This window comes from Rattus norvegicus, chromosome 16 (assembly GCF_021556685.1).
Source record: "Rattus norvegicus strain SHRSP/BbbUtx chromosome 16, alternate assembly SHRSP_T2T, whole genome shotgun sequence".
NCBI lineage: Eukaryota > Metazoa > Chordata > Mammalia > Rodentia > Muridae > Rattus > Rattus norvegicus.
Window position 1 is genome coordinate 74,362,157 of NC_141549.1, and position 19,749 is coordinate 74,381,905.

Below are 19,749 nucleotides of genomic sequence, written 5' to 3' on the forward strand. Positions count from 1 at the left end.
TATTATAAAGGCACCTCCATCACGAACGTCCTTGGAAGAGCAGATTTTGTGTAACTTAAAGTGTCCGTTTTACCACACATTGGACAATTAGTTTATTAGGTGGGTATAAATACTAAGAGATGGTTATTTTAAGAATTGGAGATTGGGGGCTGGAAAGATGGCTCAGTGGTTAAGAGCATTAACTGTTCTTCCAGAGGTCCTGAGTTCAATTCCCAGCAACCACATGGTGGCTCACAACCATCTGTAATGGGATCCAAAGCCTTCTGGTGTGTCTGAAGACAGCTACAGTATATTCATGTACGTAAAATAAAAAGGTTTTAAAAAATTGTAGGTTGTTTTGTTGTTTCAGTTTCCAGAGTTTATTTCTAGAATTGTTTCTGAGAAATGTGTACGACTGTGGTCATCTATGTCAGACCCTTTAGGGAGAGAGGGCAGCTTCATATGCCGCCTAGGCTGACTTCATACTCAGTATGTGGTCAGTGATAGCCTTGAACTTGTGATTTTCCCATCTCTAGCTCTTAAGTGCTGGGGTTGCAGGTTCATGTGGCTATTCCTGGGTTTTCTGTTTGTTTGTTTATGTGGTTTTGTTTTTGAGTTTTGTTTGTACTGTATTCTTTTGAGACAGGGTTTCTCTGTGTAGAAAGGCTGGCCTTGAACTAAGAGAGATCCACCTGCTTCTGCCTACTGAATGCTAGGATTAAAGATGTGCACAACCATTGCCAGGTTAGCTTGTAAGGTTTCTAAAAATTCTGTCATGGAATTTAGCATTGTAGCTTTGGTGTGGGTCTATCTTTATTCATTTTGTGGGGACATATCCATCTTAGAAATCAAGTATTTATATGATAATTTCCTGATTTTTATTTGGCTTGTTAAGTTCCCCCTTACCTAGGCCTACCTTTAACAGAATTACTACCCTACCTTATCTCCCTTTTTTTTAATGAGACAAGGTAGGCAGCCTTGCTGTCCTGGAACTTTGCGTAGACCAGGCTGGCCTACAGCTTACAGAGATGTCTGCCTCTGCCTTCTGGGTGCTGGAATTAAAGACGTGTGCCACTGTGTCCAGCTTGCACAACTATTAATGTCTAATCTTTTTCCCTTGAGACTCTTTGTGTAGTTATAATACTGTACATATCTGAAGCTATTTCTTTTTTCTGAATTAGACTTCCTCCAAAATTACCTTTTAAAATTTACATTTTTATCAATACAGGTATTTCTTAAGGTCTGTTCTTAGATTGTTTTTGTAATTCTTCATGTTGTGGGGAAGGGAGGGGTTTTCTCCTTCCACAATGAATGTTCCAAGGATTGAACTCAGGTCCTCAGCCACCTCACTAATGCCAACATGTACACCTTTCAATATTTCCAGGATGTCTGCAGACTGTTCCCAGGGTGTTTCTGGGAGAGCCAGCACCCACTGCATCAGACCCACTGTGTGAGCTTGTTTGTATAAGATAGCAGACTCCACATGTCACAGAAGAGAAATCTGTTCTACAGAGTGCAATGGTAGTCATCTGTGATAGGCTAGTGGTCAGCTGTGCGATCAGTTACTAACCAGAGGACATGGCTCTCAAAGTGCTGTCTGGATCTGACCACTGAAAGTGCTGGGAATGAAGCACCAGTAATTGGAGCAGCAAACTTGAGCACAGGCCCCGGCCAGTGTCCGTGTTCGATGGTGCTGACGTCAGCAGGGTTTTCAATAGCAACAACGGCCCGAGCTGTCAGCAGCAGCTTTCCCAGGTCTGCAGTGCTGCATCATTTCTTGTTTCCTAAGAGACTAGAACTTTGGCTGAACCTCACAGCCAGAGTTAATACACCTTGCGTTTACTTAAGACTGCTGTTCTACTGTGTGCTCAGCCTATTTGTTTATGTGCCTTTAAGAGAATTATGTGACAACCTATTTGCCTTGGGTTTCCCGTATAGTAAGCTTTTACAACCTAAGCAAATGCATAGCTGTAAATCTGTTCCCTTCCATGCCCCTGGCCTACAGTAATGTGTGTGTGTCTGTATGTGTTAGGATCATCATTTGCTGGAGACAGCAGAGAGGCTGGAAATAGCATTGAGATATTGATTTTCTATTATCTGGGTTAGTTGAGGTCAGTTGGGAGTCAGTGACGTCATCCCTTGTAACTCTGCTTTGCTTTTTCTGTGCTGTTCAATGACAGAGGACAAAGCCCATTGTTGGACACAGGACAGGAGAAGTCAAAACCACAGATAATATTCAGGCGGAGGGAGCACAAATTGAGATTGATAAACAGGAGCAGGGAGAAGACACAGAAAGGGCAGAGAATGCAAATCTGGGCTCGCTCTTAAATGTGACACCAACACATTGGTGGCTCTGAGTTTATTATCAGTGTGTTCGAACTGAGCGCACAGGTCCTCTTCAAATTTATAATGTGGTCATTTCTCCTTTTTTAGATGTACTGTTTCTTCTGGAAGTCAAAGTTGGGGCCACTTTAAGTGGGTTCCAGTGGAAAGGAATTTGAGGATGTCCTCCTCCTCTTGCAGGATATCAAGGGCTCCAGACATCGTGCAGAGGTTTTCATTTAAATTATAACTTAAATCAAGCCTACTGTGTACTGGGCAGTACAGAAAGTCCATTTTGGTTTTGTTCAAAGACAAGTCTTGCTAGGATACTTAACCCTCCTGCCTCAGGCTCCTATAGAACACCCGGGATTGCAAGTCTACACCATCGTGTCGTGCCTGGCTGGTTGTGGAGTTTCCAGTATAATTCTATTACAATGAAAACCCCAAATTACTTCTAGAAAATTCTTGGGCCTAGGGAGATGGTTCAGCTGGTAAGGTTTATATGCAAGTATACGGCCTATGTTCTAACGTCTAGTGCCTTTGTAACCTGGCAGTGTGTGCCAGGGAGGCAAAGACAGGAGGATGCCTGGGACTCAACTACCTAGCTAGTCCAGCCAAATCAGTAAGTTCCAGGTTTAGTAAGAGAGGCAGAGCCAAGTGGATCTATGAGTTCAAGACTAGCCTGGTCTACAAAGTGCTTCCAGAACACCCAAAGCTACATAGACCCTTCCACATTGTTGGCCCTAGGGATCAAACTGAAGACATCAGGCTTTACCCCCTGAGCCATCCCCACCTGCTCCCATACATTTTTTAGTTTTCTTATTTTGAGATAACTATAGACTCACATGCAGGGTTTTTTAAATTGTGCTTTTTTAAAATTATTTTTATTTTGCCTGCATGTATGCCTGTGTGATGGTGGCAGATCTTGGAATTACAGACAGTTGTAAGCACCTGTAAGGTGCTGGAATCGAACCCGGGTCCTTTGGAACCGGTACTCTTAACTGCTGAGTCATCTCTCCAGCTCCTGCTTTTATTCTTGAGATTGTAATTTAATTACAATATTTCTCTTTTCCCTCTTCCTCCAAACCCCCCCAATATGTACTTCCCTTTTCTCTTTCAAACTCATAGTAGTAGCCTCTCTTTTTCAGCAATTGTTATTGCGTGTGTGTGTGTGTGTGTGTGTGTGTGTGTGTGTGTGTGTGTGTGTGTATTTCTTCACTATAATGTATTGAGTCCATATAATGTTACTTGTATGAATGCTTTTAGGACTGACTGACTGGCACTGGACAAACAGTTGGTGTGTTCTTTGGTGAGGACTACCTCTCCCATTCCTGGCTCTCCTCATTTACCTGTAGTTCTTCATGGGCTGAGGCCTTGTGGACTTTTGTCTGAACAGTCTGGCTCCACATGCAGTTTTAATAAATGATACAGATAGCTCAGCAGTTAATTGCAAGTTGTTCCCCTGTAGGATCTGCGTTCAATTCCCAGAACCCATGTCAGGCTGGTCCCAACCCTGTAACTCCAGTTCTAGAACATCCAGTGCACCAAGGGCACCTACTCTCACATGTGCATATCACACACATATACAGGTAACTAAAAACTAAACTACATGATACAGGGGCTGGAGTGACAGCTCTGTGGTTAAGAGTGCATACTGTTCACAGCCAGAATACAGCATATACAGTGGTGAATGCCAGCAGCAAACCACTGAACTGAGAATAGGACCCCCGTTGAAGGAATCAGAGAAAGAACTGGAAGAGCTTGAAGGGGCTCGAGACCCCATATGTACAACAATGCCAAGCAACCAGAGCTTCCAGGGACTAAGCCACTACCTAAAGACATGGACTGACCCTGGACTCTGACCTCATAGGTAGCAATGAATATCCTAGTAAGAGCACCAGTGGAAGGGGAAGCCCTGGGTCCTGCTAAGACTGAACCCCCAGTGAACTAGACTGTTGGGGGGAGGGCGGCAATGGGGGGAGGGTTGGGAGGGGAACACCCATAAGGAAGGGGGAGGGGGAAGGGGATGTTTGCCCGGAAACCGGGAAAGGGAATAACACTTGAAATGTATATAAGAAATACTCAAGTTAATTAAAAAAAAAAAAAAAAAAAAGAGTGCATACTGTTCCTGCAGAGGGGCCTGAGTTTGGTTCTTAGAACTCATATCAGGCAGCTCACAACTTCCTGTAACTCTAGGTCCATAGGATGCAACACTAAGGATGCTACACTTGTGTATAGCCTCCCCAGCGCCACCCCCACCCCCACACACGTTCTTATTTAAAAATTAAAGCCTTTTCAATGACATAGAGATTCCATGTAACCTTTACCTGGTTTCTCCTGGTAGCAACAGGTAACAGACACTGCTCAACTGGCTTGGAAGTCACTGTAGACCAGGCTAGCACCCTGAGTGCTAGGATTGAAGCCATGTACCACCCACTGTGGCCTTATTTTGTCCATTTTCTAACTGTTATTAATACACCTTAAGAATACTTTCCATCTTTAGAAAATCTGTGATAACATAGAGTTCCAATATATAACTCAATTCTATTATATTAACACCTTTATGGGACATTTATAATAGCCATCCTTGGTATTTACCTGATAATCTTCTTTTTCCTTTTAAGAGTCATGTTTCCTTAGGGGTGTCTTGGCTGTGCTACGTCCCTGGCTTCACTTGTTTATGACAGTCTGGGAACTACTGCCTGAACTATTTTGTAGATTGGCCTTCAGATATGAAATTAGACTGGAGCTATGAGTTTGAAGAAGAGAAAGCACAGAGGTGGGTAGACCCTCTCGTCAGTCTGTCAAGGTAATATATATGTATATATATATAATATACGTGTATATATGAGATATAGATATGTATATGTACATGTATATATTCAATACAGTATATACATATATTGTATATTCATACATATACTATGCATGTTATATATATATGCATATATACACATACATACTACCAACATGACATTGTACATGTTGACACCTTAATTACTGGCCAGAATAGTATCTGTCAGATTTCTACCCTGTAAAGGAAGTCTTTTAAAATGTTTTTCTTCATTTAGTAAGTGTACATGACTTACTTTATAGATCAATTATAAGTTGAAAAATTCCCTAAGTCAAAAATGGATTGAGGGCCAATGAGATGGCTCAGCAGGTAGAAGGGCTTGCTGCTAAGCCTGATAACCTGGGTTAATCCTCAGAATCCACATAAAGGTGTGTCCTGGCTACTTTTCTGTTGCTGTGATAAGATACCATGACCAAGGCAACTCGCAGAAGAAAATTCATTTGTGGCTTTCAGTTTATAGAGGGTTAGAGTCCATGACCTTCATGTCAAGGTATGGCAGCAGGTGAACAGGCATGGTGCTGGAGCACTGAGAGCTCACATCTTAAGCTACAGGCAAAGGTAGAGAGATAACTAGGAGTGAGCTCTTGAAACCTCAAAGCCTGCCTCCAATGGCACAGTTCTTCCAAAAAGGCCACACCACCTAATTCTTCCCAAACAATTTCACCCACTGGGAAAAAGGATACATACTCAAGGATGTGAGCCTGTGTGGCTGTCCTCATTCAAACAGGGGAAAGAGAATCCCACAAGTTGTCCTCTGAGCTCTACACATGCACTGCATCCTGAATATCTCCACACAATAAATAAATAAACATTTAAAATACTGAATTAAACGATGTAGAGCTTATTCCAGAAAGAGATGGGACTTATACTTGCTATCCGTCAGTTCTAACATTGCATATAAATCTCTTTAGGCACCTTCTAGCTACTATTCTTCCCTTTTGTTCCAGATCATGGATCAGCAACTACCTGAGATCAAATTTAATTCCCCATCTCTGTTAGTTTGCCTAATGTCTCTGCTGCTTTCGTGCTGCTAGCAGGCCAGTGGATTAGCTGCGACAGAGACCTGTGGCCATGGGACCCAAAATATTTACCAGATTTCTGTGCTAAAATATTGAAAGGGAAAAAGTAGAAGCTTGTTTCATAGTTACACACACACACACACACACACACACACACACACACACACACACACACACACGATTGCTCAGTGTTTAAGAATACTTGCTCAGGAAAAGGACTGGGTAACCCCCACCAGGGAGTTCACAACCACCTGTGCCTCTAGCTCTCTGGCCTTTGTGGGCACCTAGATATACACACATACATATAACTAAAAATAATGGAATAGTAAAAAATAGTAAAATATTTAACAAAAAGATTTAAACACAAATAGCTAGAAAATTAAGCGAACTTTTACTTATGGAGCTATCATAATATTTGTCTACAACTAGCTACTTCTTAGGCCTTTGGGGAACCTAAAATCTATTCTATTTGAGGCAGTGTGTTTCTCAAAGTACAGATCCCAGCTATTTGCATCTAAATCACACAGAGCACTTATTTAAAATGCAGATGCTAAAACAGATTCTTGGGTCCTGCCAAAGCCGCCCTGAAAGAGGACTTGTGATATATACCTGCATATTTGATTACTACCAATGTATGTAGTGCCTGACTCTTTTATAGCGTGCACTAAGATAAAGCCATCTGTTTACTTGTTATCTCTCTTGGAAGGACTCTGAACTTCTTCATGGTAGACACTGTGCTAACTACTTCTGTGTTTGAAGTTCAGAGTAGGCACATGGAGTGACTAGAGTTCACAAAGGAGTTCATCCCTGGATGATGAAGATTTTGGAGGTGCTTCCAAGAGTAACAAAAGCAGAACTATTCTCACAAAATCATAGGATCACAAGTTCAAGGTCATGGTCATCTTTAGCTTTACAGTTGGTCTGAAGCCAGCCTGGGATATCTGAGATCCTATCTCAAAAGAAAATGACAAGCTATTTTAAAATTAGAGCAATAACAAAACTCGCAAGTCCAGGATAGAGTGATATATTTTAATGACATATTTTACTGGGATATGGAAAAAAAATCATGTTTTCAGATTCCGAATTACAACTTGAGAAGCATTTTGGTGGCTATGTGTACAGCCTCTTGCCTGGTATACCCAAGGCTCTGAAATTGATCTCTGGCGCTGCTAATGAAAAATAAGATCTAGGGCCTGAAGAGCTGTCTTGACAGAGCATTTTTTTTTTTTTTTTTTTTTTTTTTTTTTTTTTTTTTTGCTCTTGCATAGGACCAGGGTTTGGCTCCCAGAAACAAAGTTACTATCACCTGTAACTCCAGTTCAGGGGATCAGACAGCCTCCTGACCTCCACAGGCACCAGGCACATACATGATACACACATATGAGTGCAAAACACTCATACACATGAAGTAAAATAAATCTAAAATTTTAAAAATACCACTGTTAAGGACACCCAGCTCCCTTTCCCCAAAATGGGGGCTTGTGGTGTGGCCTAGAGTCACAGCATGTACAATCCCTTGGAACCCTACAGTGAAAGGAAAACTGACACCTGCAAGTTGTCCTCTGATTTCCACACACATAGCAGTACATACATCACACACACACACACACACACACACACACACACACACACACACACACACACAAATGTAATAATTAAAGGTTGGAGACCAATATGGGGCTGCACAGCAAGGTCATCGCAAAGCAAAAAACACCACACAAAGAAAGGGTGTTACATAAACGTGTGGATGTTTAAACCATATGGGTAAAAAATGTTCACGCTCAGTTCCTTCTCAGTTTCTGAAAAAAAATCTCGAACCCTTGCCTTGTAATCAAGTTAGAAACCAGTAAAGCATCTTGTCTTTCCTTCCTGCGGCACCTGCTAGTCGGGCGCTTCAGCAACAATCCACAATCTGCATCTCCAGCCCTGCCAGTCCCCAGAGTGCTGGGCTTGGGTTGACTAGCCACCGCCATCACCTTACATCATTTAGGATAAAGACAAACACCAAACCCCTCTCTCTTGACAGATCCTGTCAGACAGACCCTTCAGTCACCCTAGCCCTGCCCACCGGGTGTTGACAGGACCCACCAGGGGTCAAGACGTCCGACTCCCCTCGAGGAAGCACCGATTTCTGGTGGGTCCCGACACGTCGTCTTCTCAGCTCCTCCCTCAGAGCCTCAGCCCCACGACGGCCACGCGCGTGCTCCCCACGCCACCAGCGCGTGCCCGGCGCGTGCCCGGCGGCCGACGCCTGCCCGCAGGAGGAGCTACATCTCGCGCGAGTCCCCCGCACATCTCGCGACACTTCGGCAGGTCCTCCTGTGCCTCAGGCCCTGAACCGGGTGAGCGGACTCCGCAGGGCTCACTGCTCGCGGCTGGATCGCTGAGGAGCCCGTGGTGCGGGATTGGGGCGCGGCCACAGGCTCCGCCCGTCTGCCCGCCCCGCCCGGCTTGGGAGGTAGGCTGCAGCAGGGATGTGTCTCGGCTCCCTCCGCAAGGGCTGAGAGCGCGAGCGGCGCGGACAAGCGAAGCCAGGTCCGCGCAGGGGCCCGGGCCGGGCGAACCAGGTCGGGGTGGGGGAGGGCTCCAGTGTGCACCGTACCTCAGGGCATCCGTGAGCGGCTCGGCTGCTCTCGGCCGGGGCAGGGGGAGACTAGATCCCAAACTCGGAGCCGGTCGGGTGAGGAGGGCAGGCCGAGGTCTCCGGAGGATAACGGGGAGGCCTGGGAGCGTTTGTTCCTGAGCTGTGCGGTCGGACCGTGCCTGGTACAGGACGCCGCTCGTCTGTCTCCCACCCTGGGCTTTGGGTTCTACTTCTGCGTGTGCAGCGCTAGTCCGCCGGGTGCCTTAATGTTGGATAGGTGGGAACTCGCCTGTCATCCTTCTCCCCGGGGGCGATTGAGGTCACTTGCTACTTTTCACCCGAAACTCAGGCTCTCTGTCTTCGTGGGTCGGTGCGCAGCTATGGCTGCAGGCAAAGTTTCTGTTTGGGCGTTAAATGTACCACAGCCCGTATTGAAGCACACTGGCAGTGCCAGCCAAAATGGTTCTTGAGCGACTAGTTCTATTTTCTGTATATTAAGATTCCAATAGTTATGTAAATGTGCATGCAATAGAAATGCATAATACAGCCCGGGGGCCTTAAACCTACCTGTTTCACTGTATGTATGACACACTAAATGGCACACCTGGAAGTAGGAAATTTTCAGCCTTTGGTGCTACGTTTAGGTTGAAAATTGTGGTAAAATATCCTGTTTCAATCAGTTTCTTGAAATTTCTGTGTTTGTTAAAGAGCTTGTTGTGTGATTAAACATTTTTAGTTTTCTTTGGAGAATTGGGAGCTCAGTGCCGAATGGTGGAGCGGAACATTTTGTTTCCCTCACCAAATAATTTATATATATATAAAATTTGTTGCTTCAAGAACAGCTTCCAAAAACGATTTTTGAGTGTGTGAATATTTAGTGTCAATAGAGGCAAGATGATTCTCCTGATAGTTTTTTATTTTGTCTTCTAGAGCGAAATGTCATCAGGGGAATCGTACCAGGAGCAGCTGTCACAGTCAGATCCATCCCCCTCCCCAAACTCCAGTAGTTCCTTCGAGCTGCTAGACATGGATGTTGGCAGTTCCTACGAACCCGTTTCTCCACATTGGTTTTATTGTAAGGTAATAGACTCTAAGGAACTCTGGATTCCTTTCAACTCTGAAGATTCACAGCAGCTGGAAGAAGCACATGGCTCTGGTAGGAAGAAACTGGTAACTCTTAACAGATTCTAATAAACTAACAAGTAATAGCCCCGACTGTGATTGCTATTAAAATTAAATTTTAGAATTATCCCATTTTCATCTTTTTAAAACTGTGTTGTTTCTGCATAATTATCCAATACAGTTTTTGTATTCAAGCTTGTGTTTTACTTTTTAGTCAGAAAGTTTGTGTAGAGAGTAAGGTGTCACACTGCAGATTGAACTAACATGTCACCTTTGTTCCTGTGTAACAAAGGGTTAGTGATGATATAGCATCATAATTGTCATTAATTTGCCTTTCCATTCCTCAAGTAAAAACTCGAGAAAACCTCTGTGTGTGTTTGTGTGTCTGTATGAGTGTGTGAGTGTGCGAGAGGCATTATTGTCTTAGAAAAGGAGAAAAGTTCAGGTAGTATTTCTTTTTTTTTTTTTTCATTAAAATATAATTGGTTTGAAATACTAAAAATTGCTCATGAAGAAGCTGAAGAAGAAAAGAAAAAGATAGGGTCCAGACTCCATTTGCGGAGTTGCCGGATAGAACCTGTTTATGCGTAGGTGATTGTTTGTACTGGGACTTACAATTGTGTTTTGGGATAGTCGTTGTGACATCGTGTACTTCTTTTCTCTTTTGTGATTCGTGATAGGAAAGGATTGTAATGAGAGAGTTGTCCCCACTGATGGGGGCAGATATGATGTCCATCTCGGGGAGAGGATGCGGTATGCCGTGTACTGGGATGAACTACCATCAGAAGTGAGACGGTGCACGTGGTTTTACAAGGGAGACAAAGACAATAAGTACGTCCCCTACTCCGAGAGCTTCAGCCAAGTTTTGGAGGTATTCCTCTGCTTCCGGTTTACCTACAGCCTTCCTCATTCTTTCTGTCCTATCGTCTAGTATTGTCTTGAATTCTTCTAACAGATCATGTGAAACTTCCAGGAAAAGATCACCTGCTTTTATGTCACACTTTATGTAATTTATCTCTGCAGGTTAGTTTCAGATTAAAGTTGTAATTTCATATTTCAAGTTTTATAGAAACTATATTGTGCCTTTTAAATCTTAATGTAGCTGGGCAGTGGTGGTATGCACTTTTAATCCCAGCACTCGGGAAACAGAGACAGATGGAGCTCTTGAGTTTAAGGCTACATTGGACATTGGAGTCTCTGGAACTGGAGCTATAAATACTTGTTTGCTGCCTTGTGGGTGCTAGGAATTGAACCCAGGTCCTCTACAAGAGCAGCCAGTGCTCTTAACCACCAAGCCTCTCTCCAGCCCCAGTTTGTCTTACTTTTACTCTGAGGAGTATATGGGTTTTCTTGAACTTGAAATTATCGATATTGATGTTATTGAATAATGATAGAATCCAAATAGTATTTTTGTTTTTAATCTGGTTTATTTATTGTGTGTTTGTTTGTTTAGTATGTTTCATTTTTTTTTCTTGAGCCAAAGTCTCACATACCCCAGACTAGCCTCAGAGTTAACAGGTAGCTGAAGATGATTTCAGCTTCTGATACTCCTGCCTCCGACCCCTTGATGGCTGGGACCCATCACTACACCTGGGTTCATACTTTGCTGGGGATAAAATGTGGGCCTTTCTGCATGCTAGGCAAGCACTTTACATTTTTTGAGATAGGATCTTGCTGTGTTTCTCTGGCTGGCTGGGAACTCACTTTGTGGCCCAGGTTGGCCTGAAATTCAAAGTAACCTTCCTGTTTTAGTTTTCTAAGTGCGGGGATCACAGGAGAGGCCACCACTGTGGCTGCTGGTCATGGTAAAAGATGTTAATGAGCTAGAAATACAGTTCCATGGCAAAGTGCTTGTCTGATATATGCAAGGCCCTGGACACATTCTCCAGCCCTGTGCTACCTAGAATTTTAAAATGAATTTGTTAAGTTGGAGAATGATTTTCTTATTAGAATTCATTAATACGTTTAGATTTTAAAAAGTTTTAGAAAGTCTAATATAAAATATATTTTCTTTTAAGGATACATATATGCTTGCGGTAACTCTGGATGAATGGAAAAAAAAACTAGAGTCTCCAAACAGAGAAATTATTGTATTACACAACCCAAAGGTAACGTGAAGCAAAGTTCGTCACTGAGATTTAGATCAAAGGTCAATGTATTACTAAAGAAAACCAATGGCTCTTTTGTTCTATGGATGCCACCTAGAATAACCTTTGGCATAGTTTATATTGGACTCACCGTTATAAAGTTATTAATGCTTATAGTCATTATTTACTCCATTCAGCTTGTATGTAAGAATCATCTATATATGTATATGATGTATGTGTGTATATAACGTGTGTGTATGATTTGGGTACAGTGTATGTGTGAATGTGGACATACATATAGAGCAGCGTGCTTTGAATGTCAGTCCTGTTCTAGCCTGAGACAGAGTTCTTCATTGTTCTCTGGTGCATATAGCAGGCTACCCAGCTTAAAGCTTCTTCTGTCCACCTCCCAGAATCCTGTGCTCTGCCTCCCATCTTTCAGCATCAGAGTGCTGGAGTGAAGATTCATGGATTCATGTGCTCTTGTGTCCACTGTTCCATGGGCTCTGGGGACTTTAGCTAATGTCCTGTATTTTGATGGCAATGAGTGCTTCACATTCTGAGCTGCCTCCTGGCCCTATGAATTTTCTCAGGGAAAATGATCTCTACATTATGTAGGCATGTCTGTCTGTCGTGTATAGTTTATTTTTTAAGAGAGTCTCACTGTGTGGCCTTGGTTGACTTTGAATTCACTGTAGATCATACTAGCTGTGTAAACCTAGCTGAATCAAACTCACAGAAGTTCTTGCCTTTGCCTCCCATGTGCGCGGTTTAAAAACATGCACCCCCAGAGCTGGCCCATCCGCTCTGTTAGTTTAATGTGTTTTAATGTCAGGCTTCTTACCTTAGGCTACAGGACTAGCATGTCAGAGCTCCAGTTGAGGTTTGGTTATGTGAAAACGTGTTTCTGTCATTCAAAATGCATTAACTCACAAGTTAATGTAGACTGTTGCTCTGATCTTTTCTGTTTAAGCTCATGGTGCATTACCAGCCAATCACAGGGTCTGATGAATGGGGTTCAACATCCACTGAGCAAGGTCGGCCAAGATCAGTAAAAAGAGGCGTTGAGAGCATCCCTGTTGATATTCACTGTGGTAATGTTAATCCTTTATTTTTCCTTCTGTTCCGACATTGGTTTATTCTTTAAATTGTGGCGTTTTTCTTTGGATTGGTATTACTTTGGAGGATTAAAAATGTTCTTTAATTATGTGGGTTCATTCTAAATTAAGACTAATATCACTTCATTTGTTCTTGTTTTTTGACAAAGGGTCTCAGGTAGGTTAGGACTGGTCTTAAACTCAATTTATAGTTAAGGATAACCTTAAAGTTTTGATACTCCTGCAACCATTCCTGTGTGCCGATAGCAGAGGTGAGCCCTACTTTGATTCTTTTATGTGATACTGGGATCAAATCTAAGCTTCCCTGGACATGGTAGTGTGTATGAATCGCAGGTTCACCAGAGGTTAGTGAATCTCCGTGAGTTTGAGACCAGCCTGGTCTACAGAGTGAGCTCCAGGCAAGCCTATGCAACATAGTGAGATTTTCTCTCAAAATAAGCAAAAACCTAGGGCTTTGTATGCTAGGCAAGCACTCTACCAATTGAACTACTTCTGAGTAATAAGTGAGTGCCCTCAGTGCATGCATGTGAGTGTCACCAAAAAGTAAAAAGTTAGAAAGTAAAATTAATGTTTTATTAAGTAGTTAAATATGACTTTTGTACCTTTTAACCTATCCATTTTTACTTTAATTTTGTTATATTAATAATCTGTTCCTAATTTTTTCATTTTAATTCTATTTCTAGGGGAACCTTTACAAATAGATCACTTAGTGTTTGTAGTCCATGGGATTGGACCAGCTTGTGATCTCCGTTTTCGAAGCATTGTTCAATGTGGTAGGTCTGTGAAGCCACGTAAGATAGCTCATTTGAGGAGAATTATCTCCTGTGAGCAGGATCAAACATTGTCTTTGGTCTGTTGTCATAAGAACATAAGAAGATTTGTAGAGCTAAGGATGTAGACCTGAGGGTTAGTAATTTCCGGAGACTTAATACTCTTAACCAGTATTCATTTACTGTGAGTGAATAATAAGCCTGTAAGCCTGGTGAAACTCTCCTGTGATTTAACCAGCCTTTTTATAATGCCATTTAGAGAGAACTGTAAAGATGGGAGTTGAATGAGAGAGACTTAGCAGTGCTGTAATACACAGCACAGCAAACCTTGACAAACCTCAGCTTAAGTCTGAATGCAGTACCTTCAAAGTCTGTCCCACTCGGGAATTCCCTTCCACTTGGTTCTGAATTGACTAGAATTATATTCTACAAGGTTGAGGTTGATGTGATAAGAAGGTTGATTAGTGTGTTTTCCAAAAATCTAAAGTATTAGGGGCTGGAGAGAAGGCTCAGCAGTTAAAAGCACTCATTAGCTGCTCTTCAGAAGATCAAGGCTTGGTTCCAGCACCCACATGGCTGGCTGCAAGCTCTCAAGGGCAGTCCCAGGGGGTCTGACGCCCTCTTTGAGCCTCTGCAGGCAGTGCATGCATGTGGCACAGACACACATGCGGGCAGAACACACTATGAGTAAAGTAAAAATAACTTAGTTTTGTTTTGGGTTTTTGAGAGAGGGTTCGGATCTCTGTCTGGCTGTCCTGAAACTCTCTCTGTAGACCAAACTGGTCTTGAACTCAGAGAGATCTGATTGCCTCTGCCTCCCAAGTGCTAGGATTAAAGGTATCACTACACCTCTCTAAAAATAATTTTTTTAGAAATAAATGTAAATTATTGGCTAATGGGTGCTTTTAAAAACCAGGAAATTTTTACTTTGAGTAGCTGTCTTCCCAATTAGTTTACTAGCCTATTTCCATTCCAGGAGTGTCTGTCTGCCTGTCTGTCTTTTTAGACAGGCTCTCACTATGTAACACTGCCTGACGATGACCAGCAAGTCTCAGCTCAGAGTTCTGCCTGCTTCTGCCTCCTGAGTGCTGGCACTGAAGGTGTAAACTGCTACTCCCTGCTGTCTTTTTCTTTCTTAAACTGTTTCTTTTTAAAAAAAAAACTTTTAAATTTTAAAGAATTACATTTTTGTATTTGTATGTGAGCACATATGTGACATAGCACATTTGTGAAGGTCAGAGGACAACTTGGAGAAGTCAGTTCTGTTTCTACTACATGGGTCCACAGGTCTTCAGGTACCATTACTTATTGAGCCATTTTGATAGACAAGCTAGCTAACTCATCTATCAAACACACATAGGAAAATCATACACACAGGAAAGCAGTAACAGCCAGAGATCGGGAAAGAACATGACTACAAGACTCTTGACGTGGAGTCATGTGATTTAAAAAGAGAAACCATTCTGTTATACAGTGTTTTGTGTGATAAACCCAAGCTGTATATTAGATAAACTTCTCCTAACTGAGTGTCTTAGTTTCCTTAGGCTATTTACTGTGTCTGCAGTCAGCCTGTGTTCCAAGGCGGCACAGCAGGTGCTGCTCATGTTTGCTTGAGTTACCCAGAGTCTGAGTATTAGTTGCTTCGCTGTTGATGCGTACGTTGATTTTCTTTTCTAGTTAATGATTTTCGAAGTGTTTCCTTGAACCTGCTACAAACACATTTTAAGAAAGCCCAAGAAAACCAGCAGATTGGAAGGGTAGAGTTCCTTCCGGTCAACTGGCACAGCCCTTTGCATTCTACTGGAGTAGATATGTGAGTACCTTTACCCTTAAATTGTTAACTATGATTAGAATAGTTTTGTTCATCATCAGACTTAAGTACATTTTTAATAGCTGATTATATATTAAAATAAAAAAGTTAAAGATGGACATTTTATTTAAAACCTGTCAGAGAAATGGACAGCTTGGGTCAATGACCAAGCATTCCTATTTAACACGTAGGTGTGTACCTACCCGGAGCCAGCTGTAACTGCAGCCTTTCCACCTAGCCTCGTTGTTCCCCGAAACAATGGTTCTGAGACTTCATATATATGAACAAAGGCCCAAAGCCTTTGATTGTTCCCTGACTGACTCATAACTTATCATCCAGCTATACTATTCTGAGTTCTGTCATGTGGCAGGGTCTTACTGTGTAGCCAGTGCTGACTCTGAAATATTGATCCTCATGCCTTAGCTTCCCAGTGTTGAGATTACAGCCCTGGGCTGCACTACCATGTACAGCTTAGGTGTAGGGCATTTTTACCTTTTTAGTTATGTTATGTATATGGGTGTTTTGCCTGTGCGTACTCACCTACGTGCCAATGTACAAAGGCATACTTGTCATATTTCAGACCAAATTTGTGGTAAAACAAAAAACAAAACAAAAAAAACCCCAACCCTGCATTTTCCTGACTTTGCATGCCATCTTTGCACAGGGGCATGCTCATCTTATCTCTGCTGTTCTGATTTTAGTGTGTCTGCTGCAGAAGCAACCGCTATTTAGTAATAATTTCTTGGAGACATATTAAGTTACAGTCTGTCCTTTGTCTTTAGATATCTCTGGTTAAAATTAAAGAATTGTCCCTGGTATGGTGACACATGTCTTTAATTACAGCACTCAGGAGGCAGAGGCAGTTGGATCTCTTTGAGTTCAAGGTCAACTTGGACTACATAGTGAATTTCTGGATAGACAGAGTCTCACTCTGTAGTGTGGCTGGCTTAAACTTGAAGTCGATGTAGATGTATCGGCTGGCATTGAACTTGCAGAGATTTGTCTGCTTCTGCCTCTCAAGTGCTGGGATTAAAGGTGGGTGTGCCAGCATGCCAGACCTTATAATGTTCTTAATGCTTGACTTTAAAAACCAGTGTCGACTGGTTGCTGATTAGAGTTTTAGAAGCTAGTTACAGTTTTCTAAAGCTAGTCCATGAAGAGAGCATTAGTTTTTAACTAAAATGCTTTCATCCCATTGTTAAAATTACTGTTATGAATAGATTGCCTCAACCATTAACCCACTGTGGGAACTACATTCTGTAACTTTCTTTTAGCTTTACTTTTATTCTCTGTTCATGAGTGTTTGCTTGTCCATCTGTCTGTGCACCTCTTTTATGTCTGGTGCCCAAGACCAGAAAGGGTATCAGATCTGTTGCAACTAGATTATGGATGATTGTGAGCCACCGTGTGGGCTCTCAGACTTGATCCCCCGTTCTCTTAACTACTGAGCCACCCTCTATCCCCTCTACAATTCCATAATTAACCTCCAGAGCATCCTTCTTATTATTTATGTATTTATTTATTTATTTTCTAAGACAAGGTCTCTGTGTAGCTTTTGCTGTCCTGGATTTGCTTTGAGTTTACAGAGATCCACCTTCCTCTGCCTCCTGGGTGCTGGGGTGAAAGGCTCTTACCCCTGTGCCCCACCTCCCGTGAGACCATTCGTAGACCCATATATATCACAGTGCTGCAGAACATGGAACAAGGGTTGGCTAGTATAGTTTTCCTAGTTTAGAGTGTAGAAGGTTTTAGGCAGACATTGATGGAACACAGTGGCGACTTTTTGCATTGGCGTTGATTGATAATGAGCAGCTCCTCTTTCCCTTTGTGCACAGTGAGAAGGCAACAGAGACCAAGGGGCACCTCTGCTTAGTCTGTTCAGCTGCACCTCTCACACATGTCGCACACTTCCCCCTTCCTCTCTGGAGTGAGTTAGGAAACAGGCTCCTAAGTTGAAAGTTAAGGTACACATTTCTGCTCCAAGAATGCTGTGATCATGCTTCATAGTTTGCTTTGTGGGATTTCCCATATGTATGTATGTATATATATATACACACACACACACACATATATATATATATATATATATATATATATATATATATAATTGTGGAAGTATTACAATATGATTTTGTAGAACTAGGAAGTTAACAGATGCAGTCAGGCTTAAAGTGCCCATAGGAATGCATGCGTCTCTAAACTACTTTCATGCTTAGCTCTAAAGATGTGCTTGCATTCATCTTAAGTCTGTGTGTAATGAAGGAGGGTTTTTCTCCACCGCAGTCTTTTAAGTTAGGATGTGCATGATTGGCTTGGCCTGGGGCACATTCCTGCCCATGCCCAGCAGTCAGGAAGCAGAGGCAGGTGGCTCTCTGTACACAGAAAACCCTATTTTAAAAAACTAAAATAAGTAAATAAATAAAAAGATGAACATGATTTTTACCAAATAATTAACCTTCCTGTTTCACACTAGATGTTTAATTTCTTTTTTATTATTATTTATTTATTATATATGAGTACACTGTAGCTGTCTTCAGACACCCCAGAAGAGCATTGGATCCCATTACAGATGGTTGTGAGCCATTATGGGTTGCTGGGATTAAACTCAGGACCTCTGAGCCATCTCTCTAGCCCGTTTAATTTCTTGAAATGAGGAAGAATCACCATTTATTTTGAGCTATATTTTTTCTTCTTAAAATGTTACTTTTTATTTTTGGTTTCTTATTCAAAGATGATAAATTTAGTTACTTAACTGTTACATTAGTAGATCTTTGAAAAGGGGACTCAATTTTAAATTTGTAATAAGTACAAGTAAATTGTCTTATAATTAAAAAAAATAGTATCTAGGGAGTTTAGGAATTTAGATGAAGACCTTGTATTCAGTCCTCAGCTTTGTGGGGAACTGTATCTGAAAAGGTGGCTCATTTTGTTAAGAACACTCTTGCAGAGGACCCAAGTTCAGGTCCTAGCACCTAAATGCTAGCTCACAAATGCCCGTAATTCCAGTTTTGGGGTCTTCAACACACTTTTCTGGCCATGGTGTTGGATGTCTTTAATCTGAGCACTCAGGAGACAGAGGCAGAAGCAGAGGCAGAGGCAGAGAAATCTGTGAGTTTGGGGCCAATCTGGTCTGCACAGCAAGTTTCAGGATGGCCATGACTATACAGACACTATCTCAGAGAGAGAGAGAGAGAGAGAGAGAGGGAGGGAGGGAGGGAGGGAGGGAAGGAAGGAAGGAGGGAGAAGAAGAAGAAGAAGAAGAAGAAGAAGAAGAAGAAGAAGAAGAAGAAGAAGAAGAAGAAGAAGTAGTAGTAGTAGTAGTAGTAGTAGTAGTAGTAGTAGTAGTAGTAACGGTTTAAATTAACATTTAAGTCTCCAAATCTGGGGGGTGGGGGTGGGGGTGGGGGGTCCTGTCTCAGCCAACCTTCCTAAGTTCTGCTCCCTGGAAAATCAAGTGTTGTAGTACATGTGCTCTTCCCCAGTGCTCTCCTCCATCCTGGGTTGGGCCTCTTCTCAAGTCTCCAACCCGTCTTCCCCTGACAAAAACTGAACGTGGGGGGTGGGGAAGGGAGCTAGCCAGGGCATGACCTTTTTCTGTGGCATTAGAAGGAGGAGGGGGACCTATTCTACCTCCCCTAAACTCCTGGCAACCCCTAGTCAGCGTTTGAGCCTCTGTGTCCTTTGGGCACCTTTGGGTGAATCCTTGATGACAATTTGGCAACTTCAGGAATAAATGGCAATTGTCATGGGGGAAAATTCAGATTTTCAGTGTCCATTATACCTGTCCAACACAGATGTACACACATGTTTAAACCTGCAGTCTCAGCTGAGAATGGTGCTCTGTCCCTATAACTCCATTACTGAGGATACTGAGCCAAGAGATTCACAAGGCCAAGGCTAGCCTGGGCTACAAAGTCTGTGCTCTGAAGTTAAATGATATGTCCCTCCCTTTCCTTCTTTACTTCTTTTTTGTTTGTTTTTCAAATCAGTTTTTCTGAATGTAGCCCTGGTTGTTCTGGAACTCACTCTAGGCTGGCCTAGAAGTCACAGAGATTTGCCTGCATGACATGACATGTCTCTGTCT

The 19,749-nt window shown here is 42.4% G+C and overlaps 2 protein-coding genes and 1 non-coding gene across 25 annotated transcripts in view; 2 read left to right on the plus strand and 1 right to left on the minus strand.

Annotated features, from left to right (window-relative positions):
* The window catches only part of Erich1 (glutamate-rich 1), a gene marked incomplete at its 5' end in the record, with an annotated part of 52,793,804 nt that overhangs the window by 43,491,597 nt on the left and 9,282,458 nt on the right, over positions 1-19,749 (plus strand).
* The window catches only part of Ddhd2 (DDHD domain containing 2), a 29,593-nt gene continuing 18,339 nt past the window's right edge, over positions 8,496-19,749 (plus strand). For 12 of the 24 annotated variants that reach the window (XR_015639560.1, XR_015639563.1, XR_015639569.1 and 9 more), the window contains 7 exon segments: positions 8,496-8,709; positions 9,689-9,914; positions 10,561-10,751; positions 11,899-11,988; positions 12,941-13,061; positions 13,769-13,858; positions 15,533-15,668. Coding sequence is in view for 11 of the 24 variants with exons in the window: in NM_001318416.2 (NP_001305345.1) it covers positions 9,695-9,914; positions 10,561-10,751; positions 11,899-11,988; positions 12,941-13,061; positions 13,769-13,858; positions 15,533-15,668 (848 nt within the window). In the remaining 13 variants the exon portion in view is untranslated. 24 annotated transcript variants of the gene reach the window in all.
* On the minus strand, positions 16,279-16,386 carry LOC120097664 (U6 spliceosomal RNA). Its single transcript, XR_015640587.1, has one exon. It is a non-coding gene; the product is annotated as a U6 spliceosomal RNA (small nuclear RNA).